The sequence below is a fragment of the Parasteatoda tepidariorum genome, chromosome 5, assembly GCF_043381705.1.
Source record: "Parasteatoda tepidariorum isolate YZ-2023 chromosome 5, CAS_Ptep_4.0, whole genome shotgun sequence".
Classification (NCBI taxonomy): domain Eukaryota; kingdom Metazoa; phylum Arthropoda; class Arachnida; order Araneae; family Theridiidae; genus Parasteatoda; species Parasteatoda tepidariorum.
The window spans coordinates 64,528,554-64,551,220 of NC_092208.1; the positions used below are offsets into that span (position 1 = coordinate 64,528,554).

The following is a 22,667-nucleotide window of genomic DNA, read 5'->3' on the forward strand; positions in this document are numbered from 1 at the left end:
TCAGCCAAAATTTGGGAGCCACGTAAGAGAATTATATATATTAGATCAGAAACACATCATTAAAAGGCAGAATGCTTTGGTGTTTTCAAAACAAAGCAAACGTTGCCACCGGCGGAAAAGAAATACAGCCAAAATTTGGGAGCCACGTAAAAGAATTATATATAATAGATTGTTAAAAAATAAAAATGTGAATTCGTTACAATAAGTTATGCATTAAAAATAGCGTTTCTTATGGACAACTTTATTCAGTATTGAAGCATATAATTCCCAACTTTGGTTCTAGTGAACTTATTATTCTAACACCCACCATCAATTTATCAGAATTTGGGTGCTGTAAGAAGAAATGGCCACAGTCCATAAATATTAGATCAGATTATCGTAAAGAAAGGGATTTTCTTAGAATCTGTTGAAATATGTGCTATCAGTATTATCTATGCGTTCAATGTATATTTTATTTTGCTACAGTTTATACTTTACAAACAAACCAAAGGAATAAAAAGATTTGGTTAAGAGTATGCATTGTAAAATGAAATATTTTAAAGTGTACCTTATATTAAAAGTCGCTCCAGCCACTTCCGGTGACCTGCCGTTTTATATAAGTAAAATCTCAAGTATTTGAATGTTGAAAATGTCAAAAAAATATATAAACTCGGGTTACTCAAGTGAGAGTGTAATTAATTTTTGTCTCTTGCGTGTACGTACGGAATCGTGGGTTTCATGACGAATTTGTAATTAAAATGCTGAGTTCAACATATGCTAACATTAAAAAAATAAATATGATAATTATCTCAATGTTGCCTATGATAGATAAAAAAAATGAATTTGAAACTTTTTCAGAACTAAACTACAAAATTTCCATAACTAATTATGCGACCAATAAATTTTATTTTCAAAAGTTTTTTCGTCTAACCAAAACGAACTTTAACTATTGTAAAATTTTTGAAAAACTATTGTAAAATTTCTCGTTTTAAAAGAATTCATAGATCTGAAACAGTAAAAATGTAGAGAAAACATAGAAGAAACTACAGAGAAATGAAAAAAGGGAAAAAGAAAAACAATAATATAAATAACAAAAATGTGGAAAAAAAGAAAAAAGCTGATAAAATTCCATAAAATAAAATATGTAATCTTTTCATCATCTCACACGATTATATTCGCAAAAAGTAGTGCTTTCTAATATTGTCTCAATTTAGTCAAAGCAAAATACATCAATACAAATGTGTGAGGTTCACTCAAAAGAATTTTACAACAAATAAGATAGAATACATTAAGCAAACATATCACGTAAAAATATAAAATAAAATGCAAAGAAAAAAACAGAATAAAACATAAAACGAAATCTATAAAGCGAGTAGCGAGTTAATATAAACTTACATGAACGGGAAATTTAAAAAACTATTTAAAATATTTTCGTAATAGGATTGCCAGACTACAAAATATGAAAACAGAAGTGCAAGTTTAGATAAAAGCGTAAATTAAGGTGTTCTGTTTTATAGTACGTTCTTACTGCAGTACTGAAGTGCGTTTGATTTGTTAGTCACCAAGAATGAGCCCAAAAATGGATGTGAGTAAGGTAATATTATGCTGGATTAATAATTTTAGAAAATTAACTTTTATTTAAGAAAAGAGTAAAATAAAATAGAAAAGAGAAAGAAACATGAATTGCCTGTTTTGCACATAATTTTTGCCATGGATTTATCCCAAATGGATTTGCACATAATAAAAATTAGACAAACAAAACAAAATTAACAAAAATGTATTTAGAAAATTTATTTACAATTATATACATTTAACTCAATGTCTTCACATGGAATTTAAGTACTTTAGTTGGGTATCCATTTTTGTATTTATTTATTATGCTATATATATANATATATATATATATATTTAAAATACACTCTAAAAAAGTGCACACTTTTTCTAAATTTCATGCAGTTATCTAATACTTTTATTTTGATTTGAAATATGAAGATATGTTGCATTAAAATGAATTCATTTTTAAGCAAATAAATGCTTTTTGTAAGGAAAATAACTTTCAGACGTATAAGACAATAAATATTAGCAAATTTGCGAAGAAAAAAAGTTTGATGCAAAAATATTTGAAAAAAAAAGATTTATACAACTAAATTCTGACAAGAAAAGTTAAATAAATAATAATGAAAACGTAAAAGGAAAGAAATTTTTCAAGTCATTAAAATATTTCTTTTATAGTCATTATAAAGAATTCAGCTACATAATGCAATAGGTACTGTTTCAAAAGGAGATCGTCTCACTCTTTTTACTGGTGGTTTCTATGGTAACCTTTAATTTCATCCTCACTTATACCCTCGACCCTTTTTTGTATTTGACTTAGATATCCGACCTGTTAGAAAAATGAGTTTTTGCAAAGAAGCAGAAATTTTGTATTGTACTGCGTTTTATTTCTTGCTTTAAAGTTATCATTATAGCGCAGTTATCTTTATAGCGTGCTAGAAATAATAAAAATTTAGAAATATTTTGAACTAATTAGAGTCATTCTAGTCATTTTATATTCTGTTTTATTCTAAGAAATTAAGGAATGAAAATCGAAGTTTATACCTGTTCATTTTCTTGAATATTTTATTCCCTTCTTGGTTTGTTCTTTTATTTTATTTCAATGTACAAATTGTGGTATTTTACCTGTGAAAATAATGTCGAAATTCATTTAATATATTGTAGGTACCTTTTACACATAGTTCGAAAGATCTGTAATCATGTTTTAAATGTATCGTGGTTTTTGTTGTAGTGTGTTTTGAATATCTCGAAATTCTCTGAATTGAGATGAGTCAATTTCGTCGCTTACATTTGGTTTTATTTTAAGAAGTTAAAGTATGAAAAATGAGTTATTTCGGCTTATTTTCTTAATTTTTTTTACATTCTTTGTTTGCTCTTTTCTCTTATTTCAATGTTCTAAAATGTTACATTTTATTTGTGTAAATGATGCTCGAACATACAGAGTATATTGTAAGCATATTTTTCACATACTACAAAATTACTTGAATCGCAATTTTTTAATATGGTATGATTTAAATTTACTGCTAATTATATTTCCTTAATTATGGTGGAATACAAAAAAATTTCTAATTTTATTCAATTAATTAGCGACAATCTAGTCAAGAATAACAGTTTTATTCTACGACTTTAAAGTATGAACTATGAGTATATTTTGATATATTTAATTAATTGCTTTATTCCAATGCAATTTTTATTTTATTTAAAGGCATAGAAGTGAGATACATTAATGGATTAAAGAATAGTAAAATACTTGTGGTATAAAAGATGCATCCTCCCCACTTAATGTAAACTTATTTCAAATAAATATCATATTTTAATTAACTGTCATTTAAAATTTTTTCATCAAATTATTTTATGATTTTTTGACGTTAATGTTTTTACGTGATGTGGCAAAACTTATTAATAAAATGTATTGACTTAACAGTTAATATTATAGAAATGTGAATTTAGGAATTGAAAAGACATCACATAATTTTTATAAGGTTCTTTAATTACTACAAGCATAAGAAACTAATTTCTATATCGATGAGTCAGTTTAATTTTTTGAAGTTATTTCAGCCCAAAACTCTTTATTGCAATTATGGTTACGGTGCAAAATTGTTTCGCCAATTACCAACAAAGATAGAAAACTTCTGCTAAAATTATCACACTGCATACCTTACAGAATGACATTTCTGATAAAATAAATCCATAATTCTAGTAAATAGAACCAGGATATGCGTTATTTAAATCATTCATTTGTTAATGTTTCTTTTCATATGATAACGGTTTACCAGTAATTCAATTATTCCGGTTTTTAAAGTTATAGTTCTTATTAAAACACGATTTCAAGTAAAATAGATACTTTATGTTATTGGGTTGGCAACTACATTATCGCATTTTTTAAACATTTTATTTTTTAATAATTTAGGAGTATTCTGATTTTCCTGTCAACCTCTTCGTCTTTTGAGGAGAATTTTATACAAACGCTTGTTTATCGCTTTCGTCATACTCATTTGGATGGACAATTCTTTGATGTTTTGTTTAGAGGCCAAAATTTCCATTTTTATACTAAGTATGCCAACTAGGTAACAGGCTACGCGGAGAAAATAATTCTCGTTAAATTACCGAACTTGTATGAAAATAATATTTCTGGTTAAAAAACTATAATTTCGATAATAAAAGAAAAATATATGGTATTTAAACAAATCATCCGCTAATCTTTATGTTTATATGATAACGGCTTGCCGTAAATTCTGATGTTCAAATTTACAGTTCTTGTTAAAACATATTTAATAAGAACTACAAAACTGAAAAGTAAATCGAATCGGATAAATGGTTTCCATGCCTTGCTTAAAGGTATCATGTTTCAGGTCAAACTTATCAAATTTTACCCTATTTACCAAGTTTTATCTCATATATTGTTATCAGATCACTTTTTATCGAAATCATTATCAGAGAGCTGTATTAAAAGTTACCGTGCTTTTGGCGTTCTCATAGAGCCAGAAACCCTGTATATTTTACCATATTTTGGCAGTTTTTGGCCATATTTTTATCCAGTGTACGGAAAATATTTATACTGTACACGGAAAATATAATGTTATATAAAATATTTTACGTATTATTCAGTTATTATAATTATTCAGTGTACGGAAATAAATAATTCAGTGTACGGAAAATATATATTTGCTACGCAGCACTCAAAATCCAATCTCAAAATAAGCATAAGCACTAATTAACATCATAGAAAATATTCGATATTAAACGTAAAAAAAAAAAGATTTAATCCAAACCATTAAAAAATTGTTAAAATGGTTCTCTCATAAAAGTAAGTTGAAAAATAGCCAGCCTCCGAATATTTACTATAATGCATTTAAAAAATATAAACATTCATTTGCAATAAATACTTATAATATTTCAGCATCATCAATAGCAAATTGGTTATTATGTATTATATAATTTAGATTCAAACATGCTTAGTTCAACATGTTCAGTTGTTTACCATATATTTAGTGGGAAGCATTTGAAATTTTCTACAGAAAAAAGTATTTCTCGATTTGCAATAGTTATCGAACTCGTATTATTCATATCGTTTGCTATATCTTATCTGCATAAAAATGCAAATTTGCATAATGCGGTCATCTTTCTGTCATATTACATAGTCATTAATAAACTTAAAAATAGTACTAACAAAACATTGTATCATAAATCAATACATGTTACTTCTTAATAAAATCGAAATTGCTAATTTTTGTTTTGCTTCAAGTTCTAACTGCGTGGTTTTCGTCAAGTAAAAAAAGCTTCATTAATTTTAAAAGTTGAAAGGCAGGATGCCATTTAGTTCATTGATTTCCGATATTGCAAAAGGGCATTTAAATTTGTCTTCATCAATCAATTTTGTCAGCAAGTTAATAGTTTTCAACCGCAAAAGAGTAGAAATAAATTTAATTTAAATGACACGCTTTATCATTTTTTGATATTACATAATTTGTTGTCTAGATTTACCATTTTTAAATTAACTGGGATTTATAAAAATAAATCCACAACTAATTAACTCTGTTATTTGGTTATGAGTTCATTTAATCTATGTGTGTGTATATATCTTGTATATATCTCATAACTTAGTTATGAAGTATTTATTTAGATTTGCTTTTGAGGCTCATATTCTGTCGAAATTTTAAACATAAAAGGTGCTATGGTTCGGCATGCTGTCGTGTCAATAATTGGTGAGGGAACTTCCATTTTTTGACAAATGAAATAGATATTATGCGTTACTCAAATGTGTAGAGAGGTGCGAGAGGACATCACGCAATGGATCATTGGAATGATATTTCAATGTTATCTCACGAATGAAATGGAAATACTTTTGCTGCCTACTTTGTTGAAATGTCTCTAACTCTTTTTTATAGTGGTTTGTGTGACTTAATGGCTGCCGGATTTATTTTAATTTATAAAAATTTAATACATATAGAATTTTGACCTTTGACAATAACGCGGATATATCATGAAAAAAATAGTTAAAATTGAAATTAAATTACTTCCGCAAGGGCAAAGTCGTGGACAACAACTAGACGGTGAAAAAATTTGGTTAGTATAATTGCTTTAAACTGTTTAAGAGGATACAGTTTAAGGAAGGTTGGTATAGTGTTGGGCCCATGTCCAAGAGGTTGTAAGTTTGTTCCCCATAAACAAAATGGTGACCAATGACACTAAATATGTCGGGGTCACAAAGTCCTCTAAGTTCTCCCAACAAATCAAAACCTCTGAGGGTATTGGATTAGAGATTGTTCATGCTCTGGATCTGACCAAAATTACGATCTATGGATGGATGAGAGGTGTGTAAATGATCCCTCCCAGTGAAACAGGCTGTGATGTATGTATGTGGCAGACGTAATATTCTTGGCCATAGATGGAACCACTGAAAAACAAGAAGAAAAGCAACCCTCTATCTTCAACTCGGATTGTTAGTATTGACATTTGGCATAAGGCAATATCACTAATTAAAAAATATATATATATATATTTTTTTTTTAACTAATGTGATACGAATTATTGTCATCTTTATTGTCATCTGTATCATCTGTATTGTGCAGTTATGAATTTTGCAATGGTTTACTTATGTGTCGAGTTTTGCGCGAGCTAGAATGTCGTCCAGACGTGGACTATACGGTTAGGGGTTTTGCAAACCTAGGTACGTGTCCACGTCTGGAAGAAAAGGAAAAAAAAAATCACTAATTGCCCAGTGGTGGCTCAGGATGTACATCCTTTGTGTTCCAATGGGGTAAACCGGGTTCGAATTCCAGCTATAGCTGGTTGATGCGAATTCCGCATTCAGTTCGCACCAACCACAGTGTTAGAGTAAAATATCTTCAGTGGTAGACGAATCATGGGTTAGATTCCCCTTGCCGTTAGGCTAATCGTGGGAGGTTTTCGTAGTTTTTCTCTCCATGTAACGCAAATGCGGGTTAGTTTAAGCAAAAAGTCCTCCACGAAGGCAATTTTCATCCAATACTTGATACAGGAGTTCCCTTGTCTTCTGGATTGGGTTCAAAATTACAAGGCTACGTAGTTGAACATTAGTTGTCGTAAGCCCGAAATTGAGTCGGCTTTTCAACGACGGTTATGAAATAAAAAATAGATATTCCCTTGAGAGTGAAACTCAGTTTTTTTTTCATTGTGCCACACAGTTGAATAGTAATAAAATGTAAGTGAAGTAAACATCATCACATTTTAGAACAATTTTGCTTTAAAGTAATTAATTTGTAATTTCACTAAACGATTTAAATGAACTCAAAACAATTTAAAATTTACTTTTATTCTTTAGAGTAAACAAAAAGTAAATAAATAAAACTGGAAATTTTCAAGGGCATTATAATTGTATTTCATATAGGAAGAATTTTATGCTACTTAAAAAAAATCATTATTTCATCGCATATAAAAAAAGGGCAAAGGGAAAATGAAAGTGTTTTTATACCAGTGCCTCGAGGCTAAGAAATGTTTCGAAAAACCATTCAAAGATTTTATTCGAAATGAGCTTTAACTGTAATTAGATTTCAATAGTTCATTCGTATTTACAGTTTAAATATTTCTAAAATGAGTAAGGATTTTAACGCTTAGAGTATTTGAAAAAAAAAAAACACTTCATTACAAACTACTTATTTCTTTTAAATTTAATTCTTACCCATTAATTTGCAGTAAATGTTTTACATTTTGAAAAATTATTTCAGAAAAAGAATAATCTACTTAGACTTTAATATAATAAAATTGATGTGCTAATGTTAATATGGAACCTAAACTGATAATCAATTATTGACTTATATGCATTTTATTTTTACATCGGCGTTAAATGACTGATTCACGTCTTATTTCCGGTTATCCCCACTTTTAAGAAATGTCAATAGGTTTTAACTTTCTAAATGGTGTCAACTATTTTACACCTAAGTGATGTAGATGAGCGCCGAGCTTTTGGACATAGTTGTTCTACATCGAGAAAGTTCTTTTACACTTCTCGGTCTTAAATAGCTGCTACAATTTCCATTATTCAAAAACAATACAATATCTTATTTTAGTAAGATATGATGCACACATGAATCAGTAAAGATATTTTTACAATACAATATAAAGCGAGAAACATTAATTTAGTATATTTCAATATTTTTAAAAATTAAATTATTTTGTTAATCAAACATGTACAGTGCTCTAAAAAAATAAAATAATAAGTCATTCTTAATGGTTCGAGGGGGTAACCTCAAAATTGCTGATTATCAATATGCTCAAATAAGCAGATGATATTTTAAATTACGAAATCAGACAAGAAAACGTACTTTCTCTGAATAAATATTCCTTTTTTTCAACAGATTCAGATTTCTGACTCCCGAAGTATAGGGAGTAGCCGCAATCTGGAAAATGTGATCCGCATAGTTTGGTCTGAAGAGCGAATCAAAACCCCTTAATGTTAATTAAACGAATCTTATAATTGCGAGCAAAAAGTTTCAATTCGCTGAAAGGTTCTCGAGGTATGGCGAAATACGCAAAAAGTAAAATCAAAAATATGAGGTCGAAACTTTGGATCTCTCTCCTGCTTAAACTATGGGGGTCAAATTTCCCAGATTGCAGCTTACCCAGATTGCAGTGTTTTGGGGATCAGAAATCCAAATCTCTCGAAAAAAATATATGTCTAGTCAGAGAAAGTAAGTTTATGTGTCTTATTTCCTAACTTAAAATATCGTGTGCCCTAATTAATCAGCATAATTGAGGTAATCTTCTCTAACCATAAAAATTACCTCCTAAACCGTGAAGATACGATCAAAAGTTATTCAGTTCCGATTTACATACACACACACACTAATATATATATATATATATATATATATATATATATATATATATATATATATATNTCCACGCCTTTTTTTATGTGTAGGTATATATATATATAGTTTGTTTGACGTTTTAAAAAAATAACGCTGCCATTGGTGAAAATAATATAAAATTAGTATGAACGGTATAAACTTCATACTAGTTATTTATATTATTCGATATTAGCTGCAAATATCGCACAATGTTTAGAGATTTTTTTATCACCGAATTCAGATAGGTATTATATCCTACTTTTCACAGTTCACTATAAAAAATTTTGGTGCAAACAGTTACCAGCATTTTGTTGTTGAGGTTAACGAAATCCTTTTTTTGAAAACAAACAGAAATGCAGTTATCGTGCAAAAATTTTACAAAATTAGCGAAATAACAATTGTTTGCAAGAGGTAGTGGGAATACGTTATCAAATAGTGTTTTTTAACGAAGAAATTTAGCAAGGAAGTCATAAATTGATTTGATTAAAAATATGTAGTCAGTGAATAAGCAAAAAGAAAAAAAAATAAGATAAACATTTACTAAATAAACTATTCTAGGGTAAAAGTAATTGAAAATGTTGCTAAAGGTACTGTAAAAAAAGTTAGCCTCCCAAAATCGAAAATCGTGGCGACTATAAAGCAAAATTTTTCACAATGCGAGGTTTGCCTAATTGCAAGAGAACACTAATCCACGTTTACACCCTAAAACATTTTCATGTATCTTAACACCAAAACATGAATAATGCCAAAAAATGAAAACTGGCATTTATAATTATAGTAAGATAAAGATACACATTAGAGCCAATTCAGATACAATATAAAGTAGCAATCGACAGTATTTACATTAATTTTCGCAACAAAATTTGATTGTAGTAGTTTACAAGTAGCACAAAAATGACATAAGGACGAACTTGAACAAGGCTTAGCAATACGGACGCTCATAAAAATTATGCACGTTAAAATCCTTTAATACAGATCTCAAAAACTTACAAGATAAAATAATTATTACGCAATTTAAAACTTACGTACATATTTAAGCGACGAACAACAAATCATTCAATCAAATCATCATAAATCAGTAACAACAACAAAGTCTAATTCGTGATTACAAACGCTGGCTTCTGGGGATAAAAAACATGTGTGTTTTCGGATGGGAAAATAATTCTCGCTTTGGGTGAATAAGTGAGAATACGGTGTACGCTAATTCTATTGTAAGTGTTTAGATTTAAATTATCTTCTTTTAATCGTACATGAGCTCTTGGTTTGAACCCGGAATAAGCCTTCCTTCACACATTTTTTAGATTGTTCAACATATGTTTCAGAGAGATATTACAATACAGTTTTAATAGTGTAGCTATAACTGGGGATATATTACTCCAGTTTCGTGCCTTACGTATATTGATAACTGGTTTTGAAATGGAAATGTTTGAAAAGTGTTTTTACTGAAAAAGTTCTAATAAACATTTTTATACTGAAGTAATTTAAAAAAAAATATTGTATCGTAAAAAAAAAAGTATTGTATTGTTTTCTACAAACATTTAGCTTTAATTTAAATCATTAGTCTACTATTTTAAATAGTTTCATTATCTACTTATATTAAGTTACAAACGTAATTTTCCGTTAAATACGTACTGGAACACCAAGATTGTTCGTTCACACTACTTGGTGTAAAGCAATACCATTTTTGGTGCTTCTAAACAATAATAATTATAAATACAACTAGGTAAGATACGCATAAGAGTAAGAAAAGTCATTTTTATTAGAAAATTTAAAGAAAGAATTAATAATTTAGGGTGCATAACATACACTTATTCTTAAAATAAAATTACTTTGCAAATCAAACATGCTCGTAACACAAAGAGATGATTTTGAGATGAAATTATTGAGATGAAATTCAAACTAGGCTTAGCAGAGTTGTAGTGCATCGAAATTTTACATTGTAAAATAAGTAAATACAGTTTACAGAGACTTAGCAGTCAAAATGTAAATATAGTTATTATGCGACTAAAACATGCATAATTAAACGGCGAACTTTTGTTTCTGTTGATTCATAGCAGTACTTGAAAAAAAAACAGTGCATAGCAGTACTTGAAAAATATTACTATTCATGCTGACATATTACTAAAAATTTAGCAGATATCATAAATTTTTCAAATATGAAATTTAGAATGTCTGCTTTTCAAATCCACAATATGAGCAAACTTCAGTAATGCTTGAGGACTTCACTCTAACTACAACACTATAAAAAACTTTTTATGTATCTAAACACCTAGAATGGTGGCAATTACTTTACACCAAAATACTGTTTTATTAAGTATTTTTCAACACCAAAAGTCAAGGATAGTACCTGATCTAATTAAATACCAGAATGTTCTTTAGGACTACTTGGTGTAAGGAAGCCGCTATGTTTGTTTTTCAGTAGCAATCAAATTTAAAATTGCTGTAAGCAGTTTTTGTTTCAATATAAAGCAGCGAGAATCATAAGTTTAAGATAATATATACAATATATTTTAAAGTAATTTGCTAAAATAACTGACATATTGCACAAAGAAAATATTAACATGAATTTGAACTGTGCTTAACAAAAACTAGAATGCATAAGTAAAGAATTTAATAAATCTCAGAGATATTTAGAAAGGAAAATATAATTATCCTTATTACACAACCAAAAACAAACTTTCACACTTTAACGGTGAACTTTTCTCTCATCAGATATTTTATTGAAGAAAAGATAGGACAGATTTTAGGGAGAAAACAACAAACACTGACTACTCTTACTCGATGTAAACATATTAGGATGATATCCAAAATGCTCTAACATTGTTTTTGGAAACGAAAATAATTCAGTGTATCTGATCGTGGTATAAGCTTTCTCATTTATTGGAGTAATAAAGCTCATAAATATTTAAAAAGGAAAATATAATTATCCTTATTACACAGCCAAAAACAAACTTACACATTTTAACGGTGAACTTTTGTCTCAGTAGATATTTTACTGAAGAATTATGGCAGAAAATTTATCTAAAGTATATTAAACTTTACCTCTTTGTATACGTTCCGCATTTTCTTATTCTAGGTACAAAAATTTAATTTTCTTCTAAACATGCGAAAACCAAATAAAAAAATAAATATCACCCAAGAAACTTTCTTTATATTTAAAGCAATATGAATACACGGTGGTTCCTTTCAACTCTTGAGAAGAATTCAATACAAAGGAAATATCCTTTATTCTTCGATATGGAAAGAAGAGAGCGCTCGAGAAACTCGTAAATTTCGAATATTGCATTCTTATTTCTTTTCATAGAGAATTTTTCCCAAGCATCCACGCCTTTTTTTATGTGTAGGGCAAGGTTAAGTGAATGTTTGAGCTGTTTAAGCCAAAGTGTAAAAAGGAAATTGGGTTTTTATCGTAACCGGGAAACTAAGAATTGTAGCTATGCTATGTTCAGGAAAGAGAACGTTATCGCCATCTAGTGTCTGAAATGAGATTTAGTGATTTAGAAAACCTGTGTGGAATGATAAATTTCTGGGACTTTTCCTTTTTCTTTTATCTGGAGATTTAACATTCCTCTGGTCGAATTCCCAGGATTCTGCCAGGAGAAAATTGATTGATTGGTAGAGAAGATATAGTTAATAGGATTAATCCACACATTTGGAATTTCTGCTACAAATAGTTGATCAAAACTGTTAATTCATAGATTGTTAAATATAAATGTATGCTACAATTATGTAAGTTCAAAAGCAATTTATATTGCAGTGAGCTATTTAATGGTTTAAATAGGGGGAAAAAAGGGTATAACTTACACGGTTAAAAATTCCGAATCGAACTACAGAATAAAAAACCGGCACTTTAGGTGCATCATCCGTAAAAGCAATTTTATTAATTAATTATTATACCGTAATTTTTGGATTATTATTTAGTTAATTAAAGTTATTCAGTGATTTTATGGTAATTATTGCTATAAAAAATACTGTATACGAAGCAAATATCTGATATACCGTAATTTTTAAAGTATTATTAAATTCGAGTTATTCAATAATTTTATGGTAATTATTACTATATCAGATATTTTGTTCTGTAACATATTCTTGTAAAAATGGATTTTATGGATTGTTAAAGCAAATCTTTAGTGCAACAGACAACTTTTATTAATTACTGCAATATAGGTAAGTTTGATAATGTGCTTGTAAATGTATTGCCTTTTACTGATAATAATTTTAAGATTTCTGTATACACTGTTAATATATATAAAAAATGTAGTAACTGTGTTAAAACGAATATTTTTTATTGTTTTTGTTGGAAAACCTTTGTTTAAAAGAACTTTTTTATATTCAAGAACTCATTTTGGAATGGGGGAATATTAGTTATGATTCAATATTATAGACAGCTGCAAATTGAATTTTATTTAATGCTACACTCAGTTGTGAACAGCAACTTCATTTGCTTCCTACTTAGGCAGAGCAATATTCTGAATATTTTAAATTATTCCTATTAACAACTATTCTTTTAAAGTCACAACAGAAAAAAACTAATAAAAAACTAAGAATTTTGTTATATATTTATTACATATTCGTTGATTTAGTTATGTTTGTTAGTAATATGTTTTAACATGATTGTTAGAATACATTTATACTATTTTATACTCGAAACTCATTTGTTGTAATTCTTTTTTTAGGTACAAAGGTTTTCTTAAAGATTGTCCAAATGGCCAACTAACAGAACATGTGAGTTTTACTTTAAAAATTAATTTATATTTCCCGCATTGGAGAATATAGTGGGGAAATGACTGCAATATAATGGCACAATAGAGAAAGAAATCACTGTGCAGTATATAAAATAATATATTTGTAGTTCTTAAAATAAATGAAATAAAGACAATATAAAAGCTTTAAAGCGAAATAACCATTTCTATACTGAAGTTATCTGCTCCTTGTGTTGCTGTTTAGCAATTGTTGTTTTACTGTTGTTTTAAACATTGTTATCATATTGTCATTGAACTTGTCATATTGTTGTTTTAAACTTTTTATTGTGCTCTTTATTCTTTGTTTTCTAAGCTATTTTTTAGGTAATTATAAATACTTTCTAATTTGATATTTGGATTATGTTTGACTGCATAGTTAAGAAACACAATAAGCATACTGCAGATGCATTATTTCATCGAAATAGGGCTTGATTTTCAAATCTAAATAGGGAAAAAAATTCTAGGAATTATACTTTACCTACTTCACCATTTCTTAATGTTTAAAACACTAAAAAGAAAAAAATTACATTGAACAACAGTATAATAATATGCATAACTGACAGCGTTCGCCAAGGTTGGCCCAGACCAGTTCAGGTTGAGCCAGTTTAGGTTTTTATACCCACCAAGTGAGGTTTTATACATTTAATAATTTCCAGTTAATTTTATTTATAAGTATTAAACTAAATTTTGCAATAGTCAACTTGTTGATTTATTAGCTTCCACATTTTTTACACACATTATATTAAGTAAAACGTTTATCAGTAAGCAAACTGAACTTCAAACTTTAGCAAACTAAACTTCGTATAAACAAACTAAATACGTGAAAAAAATAAAGTACACAAATAAAAAAAACATTTTGTCAAATTATAATACATTACGTATCTATAAAATAAATTATGTGTAATATGTATACACATTACACTTATTGCATAAATTATTTGAATTACACACCCTTCAGAGTTCGTCAAAATATATCAATGGACATAACTATATATACTCATTTAAAATGAATATGATGTATTACATTATTTAACAAAGAATGCAGAATAATTTTTTCATTTCAATATTTTAAAAAGTAAATCAAAATATCGAAATTTATTCTAAGACTTCTATTAAGAATCGTACTTGTTTCCCTCTACTGTACCACTTTTTAAAAAAAAAATACATCTATGTTGAATAATGAACCATAATATGCCAGAAAACAGTACTTTAGAATATCAGTTGCAAGTCAAAACCTCTCATCTAAATACTCAATTATTACTCAATTATTCATCACTGATTCTCCTACGACAGCTGGAATCGAAGAATATTTTCAAAATTTTGAGTCTAAAATTTTGAATCAGTTCAGTTCAAACTGGGAAATCACTAAAGGACTGAAAACTCCCGAAACTATTTGTTATGTTTAAAAAAAAGAGTGATTTTAATGATATTTTAAATTTTCAGTTTCACGAAATTATCATGACACTTGAGATTAAATAAATATTTTGCATATTTACGAGCACAAAAAATGTGTTTTAATATTTGCGAATCTTATTTTCGTTTGCTAATAATTTACTTCGCATAAACTGTTGTTAATTATATAAGTAAGATTTAATTTGCTAGTGCACATACAATTAAATTATTTATTAATCCAATATTGTGGTTGATATTGTTTATTCATGATATTTTTATGCGTGCATAATTATTCAGTAAATTTAATGAGCATTTCTGCATGATTATAAAAATCCTAAATAATAAACTAGGAATGCTACGAAACCAAATGTTTAAAATTTTTTTTTCATTACTTTCAAAAGAATAAAGTATAATAAATAGTAAATATTGATTAAAGATTGATTCAGTAAAGATTGATTGATCTTTATTGATTTAATGAGCAATATAAAAATTCATCAATTGAAAAATACAAATGAACATACAATTTGCTACGAAAAGATATGTACATTTTATTTTATGAATACATAAAATTCATCTAGAAATTCCATACATTAATTTAAAGTAAATTAAGTGTTTATTTATAACTTAAAACTAATCGCATGACTTATTATGCTTCACATTTTACAAATTATTTTAGCAATTTCATCGTTATTCAATTTATTATATATTTAAAAATCAGAAGAATGACTAGCATTTTTTCATTAAAACCTTTTAATTAAACAATACTTTTTCTGCACACGCTATATTTTATTTTTACAATAATTTAATATAAGTCTGTATGTGGAATATATTTGAAACAGAAACTCTCGTATCTGTGGATGAATTTGAAACCTTTCATAAAGAACCTACTCATTTCCAGGCAAAGTTTCTCTTTATGGAAAAACCGGAAATCGAATTGGACTGGATTTTTCTTACCACTCCGAGTACCTTTTAATTACACACCAGAAAACTGTGTATTAAAAAAGGGATTAATTTTAAGTTTATTTATTTAAAAATTAAAACAGCAGCGGAAATTTTTTTAAATAATAAAAATAAAATATCCGTATAAACAATAGCATGAAAATATACACATGTGTATCACCTTAAAAATGAACAATGTAATTAAAAGAATAAAAAATAACAATACATTTATTCATTTAAAGATTTAAAATAAAATGAAATTTAATAATAGAATTTATCGAATAACTTTTTTTACAAGTATTTTTGATAAATTTTAAATTTAGTCTGGCTTTTTCAGAAAGTGACTTTTGTTTTAAACTTATTTGGGAATTATTTCGTCCAAAGAAATAAAATATTGTTCACAAATGCTCTAAAAGTTTAAGTTTTTTTTGACATATTTTTCTCTTTCCAACCTAATATCTATTTTGTCTGAATATATCGTAATTCCTTTTTTTCAAAATATTACAGAAGCATAATAACTCTCGAACTATTATGGAATTCTCGAATAGTAATATCGGATAGTAATATGGTAATATAGTAATATAGAATCGAATAGTAATATGGTAATATAGTAATATCGAATCGAATAGTAATATGGTAATATAGTAATATCGAATCGAATAGTAATATAGTAATATAAAATCGAATAGTAATATAGTAATATAGAATCGAGTAGTAATATAGAATCAAATAGTAATATAGAATCGAATAGTAATATGGAATCGAATAGTAATATAGAATCGAATCGGATATTATCGAATAGTAATAGTTCTCTAACTAATTGTCGAAAACTTCAACATTTATTTCATCGTACTTCCAGTTCATTTTATACAAACCACCGCAATTTTAAGTATCTAAGTCTAATTCATTTTTATGGAGCACGAAATGTAATGTAATGTTGAGTCTGAATACCCATAACAGCAGATACAGTGGTGCTCAGATATTTTTTTAATTGTAATAGAGAGAGAAAAATAATAAAATTGTATGTGAGAGAGTAACAAAAGTTTCTAAATTTCAAAACATGTTTTAATGAGTTCCAATTTTAATACAATGAATTGGATATTGAAAGACGTGAAATAAAGTACCATTTTTGTTATTTATTTCAGGGTTTTCTACGGATATATAAACAGTTCTTCCCCCAGGGGGATCCTTCCAAATTTGCCTCTTTAGTCTTTAGAGTCTTTGACGAAAATAAGGTAAGTCTTAAGTAATCATTGGTGATACTTCTAATAACTAATGCAATTGAGAGAAACAAACAAACGTGCTAAACTTTATCACTTAAAACGAAGGTTTAATAATGCGGTTATGTGATTTGGATCCGAGCAACGCCACTAACGGGAGATGCAAACATGGAATCCCATTGGCCGATTAATGACCCTTACCCAATAGCTAACGAGCTTTAAACCTTTCGGTAACGACTAACTAATGGGTCTTTGGAGAATTATTGCACTATGCAGAACTAGTTTGGAGCTGAAATTAATGAGCACACTTTACCCAAAATCTTCTCAATTTGTGAATATTTAAAATTGAGAAAGGTCAAAAATAAATAAAGTTTTTTTTGACAGGTTTTAAGGTGGGTAACATCAAAAATGAACAGTTTATTGCTTCAACTAAACTATTGTACTGATATCTAGTTTTTGTTAATTAGTTTAATATTTTTGTATAATCTTATATCATGAATATGGAAATTAATTTTAATTATTTTATAGATTTTGGGAATATTTTATGGCAAGAACGTGTCTAAAAATTCTAATGAGCAAAAAAATATGTTTATAAGACTTCATGCAAAAATATTTGTTTTAATGTCGTATAATGAATTAAGACATAAAAAATTTATAGAAAGAAGACATAAAAAATGTCTAAAGCTAATTTGGGGTGCTATTATTTAATTTTTGTATGCGAATCATGTTTCCATTTTACACTTACATTAATTTTTTTTAAAGAAAAGTGCAAAAAACTAGTAATTAAACGCACTTAATAGTAATATTATTAGCATAAAATAAACTTTTTTTTATTGGTATCATTTATAATTATTTCTAATTCATTATACATTGATGACGCCAAATGTTATGTGGCGACGTTTCTCCGTAGCTGATATTTCACCTTGGTGTTATAAACTAGTTTGTTTTGTTTGAATATTAGCATTTTTTTAAATGCATAAATGAGTGTTTTAAGGAGTACTTTTCTGTAACAAGAGGTTTTAATCTTATAAAAGAAATTCTAGAATATGCCAATTCATAAAAAAATGGATTGCAGTTGAATATCACGAGAAACGGAGATATATATACTGCACTAAATTCAAGATATGAAAAAACATTACAATACATTCTTAAGAAAGAAGAAATATGCTTAAACTTATGTTTGACGCAAACATAAAAGAGAGAAGAAATATGGATCGGCAAAGTGTGGGACAAATATGAGACATTTTTAAACAGTAAAGAATATGCTTGAAATTATGTTTTAAGCAAGCATAAAAGGGAAGAATAATGGGTCTTCAAAATGTGGTACAAATATGAGACATTCTTAAATAAAAAGAAATTAACTTACGTCTCACGCGAAACTTTAAGAGTGAAAAACGGGTAAGTAAAGAAACTCCTATTAGGTACCTAGGAGTGTCAGTATAACGCACGTCTGTGACTTGATTCCTGTTTCCAGTGAATATGCTTTTTTTAAACCAAGGTCATAAACTTCATATTAACTGAGCATTCTCTCCCTTACTTTTATCTGTGTACGTAATATATCCAACAAATAATTCAATTTACTGAAAGAACGCTTAAACTTATGTGCTGAAAGAATTTTCTCATGATTCAGTAATTCATGGCTTACTATATTAAGACTACTAAAATACTTAGTTATATTGCTCTTGTTTCAAGAAAACGGATACACATTTTTAATTTATTATCTTCAGAACTGAGTTAAAAAGCACTCGCACACGTAACTGAATTGCGAGGGATTTGTTAAGTGAGATTCCATGATTATTTCAAGAGTAAATGTTGTGATGATGGCAGTGCAGTTCTCTACCGTGGCATTAAAGAATTAGGATAGGGCTAAGTTGTGCTTCTTCAAATCACGTGTTTACCTACAAATGCGGCATTTTAGTTAACTAATAGAGTCTTCTAGGGTGAGAAATAAATTGTATTGCTCTCTGTAGATCCATAAGTAAAATTCTCTCAGGAATTCAAATTTCATCCAATGAAATGGAAGTATCTTGAGGTGGTAAGAGAAGACAGAACCAGTAACCAACTGGTTTAAACTGTAGTGTGTTATAATTCTCAGCTAAGGTAATCAACCAGTTTCTACAGTGTAAGTTGATGTTCTTCATCATACATTATCATCTTTATACTGTTGATTGATGGTTAGTCTATAATTTGGATCACCCTCTTATTTATTCTACTTTTTTTCTCCAGAAATTGTCATTTAATAATATGAATCTGTATCAAAACCCTTTAAACCAAAATGAATACGAGATTCAATACTAACGTACTTTTCTCAAAAATATTTTCTGAAATGAATTTTTTATTTTATCTTAAGAAAATCATTTTATTTACTGTTGACCTTAGTATTCATATAAATCACCTTATTCTCAATACCACTATCATATGTGTTTAATGCATATACACTGCATATATATGCAGAATTTATATTTAACTACATGTAAACATTTATTTCTGCCCACGGTTTTCCATTGTTGTCGGTACATTCTTATTAGTCAGATAATGGCATCCAGTTTTTCCACATTAATTTCTATATTTTTGAGTTATGATCAGTATGGAATTATTAAAATTCATGAAGTATTGTTACTCTGCAGCGAAATATTTTTTGTATTCCAAATTTAAATCTTATCTACAATATTTATTTTTATTATTTTACTCCACGATTATTGTGTTTGTAATTATATTTTCTTCTCTAAATTAAGAGTTTAAAACTAAGAAAAGTTGTTACTTTATTATAACGTAATTCAGTGATATTAAGGTAAACTTATTTGAATCTGTATCAAAACTTATTAACGTCCTACAATAATTATTTTTTGGTGTAAATTATATAAATATGCTATTATAAATTTACCGATAAAGAGATTCATTAATGGCTTAGAGATGAGCGGTCAGCTTGATGCCCTAAGTCAGGGGTTGCCAAACTTTTTTGATCATCGACCCCTGTATAATTTTTCGAAATCTCCATCGACCCCTACAAACGTAATTTTCTGTTAATTAAAATAAAACTCTATTAGATACTGTGTTTGTACATTTATTTTATGATTTTAAACATTTATTAAAGTAATAGTACATTGTGTAACAATAGTTTTATGAAAAATATATTAATATTGATATTTACAAAAATTGGTCAATTTTGTAATTTTCGTAAAAAAATACAAAGTGTGCTATAGTTTTGTCGCGGGCTGTACTAATCCATATTATTAAAGCTTACCATCTTTTTTGTGCATTGATAATTAAAATTGATATCTAAACCAAACGAATGGTTTTATCGAAACAATAACTAATTATCCAAAACTATAAAACCTTTAATAATGACACTGCAAATATTCAACACAGTTTGCAAAGATAGCTGAAACTGCGTATGATATTTGCATTTGTAACGTCAATGCTCGTCACACGTGACATTTGGACAAGCGCACATATGCATATGACTTATAAACTGCGCTGAGTTCGTGCCACTGCGCGGTGGAACGTAAATACTTGTTTCACCCCAATAAATATATGTTTATTAATTTATGTTTTATAAAGAAACTGATATTGAGTCAATTTTAAAAAAAATTCACAAATTTTACATACTTAATTAGGTATGTGTGATTTGCGTATTGAGAACTATTTTTTTTTTAAACTCACAATCGACCCTTCCGATTCGGATCGACCCCCATTCACCCCCCTGTCTCAGATCGACCCCCGCTTTCGTTAAATAGACCCCTGGGGGTCTATATAGACCACTTTGGCGACCTCTGCCCTAAGTGATGCATTCAAATATTGTATTTAATATAGACATTCATTCTTTAATATTTTTGTTTGAAGGATGGTGCAATTGAATTTGAGGAATTCATCCGAGCCTTATCGGTAACGTCGAGAGGTAGTCTGGAGGAAAAGCTTGTATGTAAGTATTTTTTTTTGATAAATAGATAATTCCTGATAGATCTTAAGTATCCGGCATGTGGACAATTCGTTAATCATACATCTGATATTCTGATAATGAACTTATGTATAACTCATTCTCATAATTGATTCACTTATGTGACTCATATTCTGGCAAATCATTGTTCTGATATATATTAGATATACTGATAATTCATTGATACCATATATTTGACGTTCTGAATTATATCTTACATTCTGACTTATATCTTATAACTTTTATATATATTATGCTCTGATAAACTCATATAATGTTCCTTTAAAGGAATGTTCTGATAATGTTCTGATATGTTCTGATTTTATGTTCTAAATAATTTATTTTGATATTAATATTCTGATTGAAACGTTGAGTCAAAAATATTATTGATGATGTAGTATTCCGATTTATTTACTCTAAATGGGTTAAACTATGCTAATATGATGCTTATAAATTAGATTTATTTTCAAATCTTTGAAATTAAATACATTTTTAACATAATCAATATTTGTATTGCTGGTATTATTTCCAAATATACATCTATCATGTATTTGTGCTTTCAATATCTATAATTATGTTAATATAACCCGGAAAATGAAGTATTTGCAGGAAATTGCTGTTCTTGAGCAAGATTTTCCTCTTCTTTAAACGAGCACCGAGGACACTTAGTAACTATTTTTAGTTGGAAATTCCAAAATACACCAGTATTACTTTTGGCACGCCCTTTGAGCAATCCAATAGAGCTATTAACTCAATTTTCGACCTATAATGGACTCTTTTCTCCTATCTCGAAAGTCGTAAAACTGGATTCCACCCATGGCTTTCGTTATATTTTTGAAGTGCAGTTTCAGATATCACACAACGTCCAATAAAATGAGCGATCACATAAATTTCAATTTTTATTTCGTTAGAATGCTGGTGTTGAAAATATTTCTTCTTCAAATTTATTATCATTGTTTGTTTTTTTTTAAAAAAAAACAGTTCAAAATACATAATTATGACTTAAATACCGTAATAACAAATATATTTGGAGCTTCCAAAAGAACTGTAGCTTTATTAAAACAAGGTTGAAAGAATAAATAAATACAATATGATCTGAAACTAAATAATGGCTAAAGCTTTTTCATTATTAAATTACTGCAGCGAGTTATTTTAAATATCACATATTTATGTGTTTTTCTGATAAATACTAACATAGAATTACCAATAACGTTACTAATTGTAACTATAATTATGAAACCAAAAGGTATGAAACTGATATGAACTTTTAAGGGGAAATTTTTTAAATGTTCACACTTTTAACAAAAATTATGTATGCAAAAATTGATAAAATAATCTATTTTTAGCTATGAATTAATATAGAAAGTCTAAAAAAATATTTTTCACACCAATATTCTAAAAAAATAAAATTTATATTTATATTATTGGTAATTTTATAAGACGTTGCGTGATATCTGAAACTGCATTAAAAAAAATATATATAACAAAAGCTATGGGGGAAATCTAGTTTTACGGCCTTTCAGATAGGAGAAAGAGTCCATTATAGGTCGAAAATGGAGTTAATAGCTATATA

At 28.0% G+C, this 22,667-nt stretch overlaps 1 protein-coding gene and 1 long non-coding RNA gene across 2 annotated transcripts in view; one reads left to right on the forward strand and one right to left on the reverse strand.

The window, feature by feature from the left end:
* LOC107438521 (frequenin-2) overlaps nt 1–22,667 on the forward strand; it is a 215,248-nt gene that overhangs the window by 178,523 nt on the left and 14,058 nt on the right. Inside the window, exons 3-5 of the mRNA XM_016050829.4 lie at nt 13,541–13,589; nt 17,083–17,172; nt 21,001–21,079. Coding sequence (XP_015906315.1) covers nt 13,541–13,589; nt 17,083–17,172; nt 21,001–21,079 — 218 coding nt within the window. The remainder of the gene's footprint in view (nt 1–13,540; nt 13,590–17,082; nt 17,173–21,000; nt 21,080–22,667) is intronic.
* The window catches only part of LOC139425715 (uncharacterized), a 51,153-nt gene that overhangs the window by 4,590 nt on the left and 23,896 nt on the right, over nt 1–22,667 (reverse strand). The window lies entirely within an intron of this gene.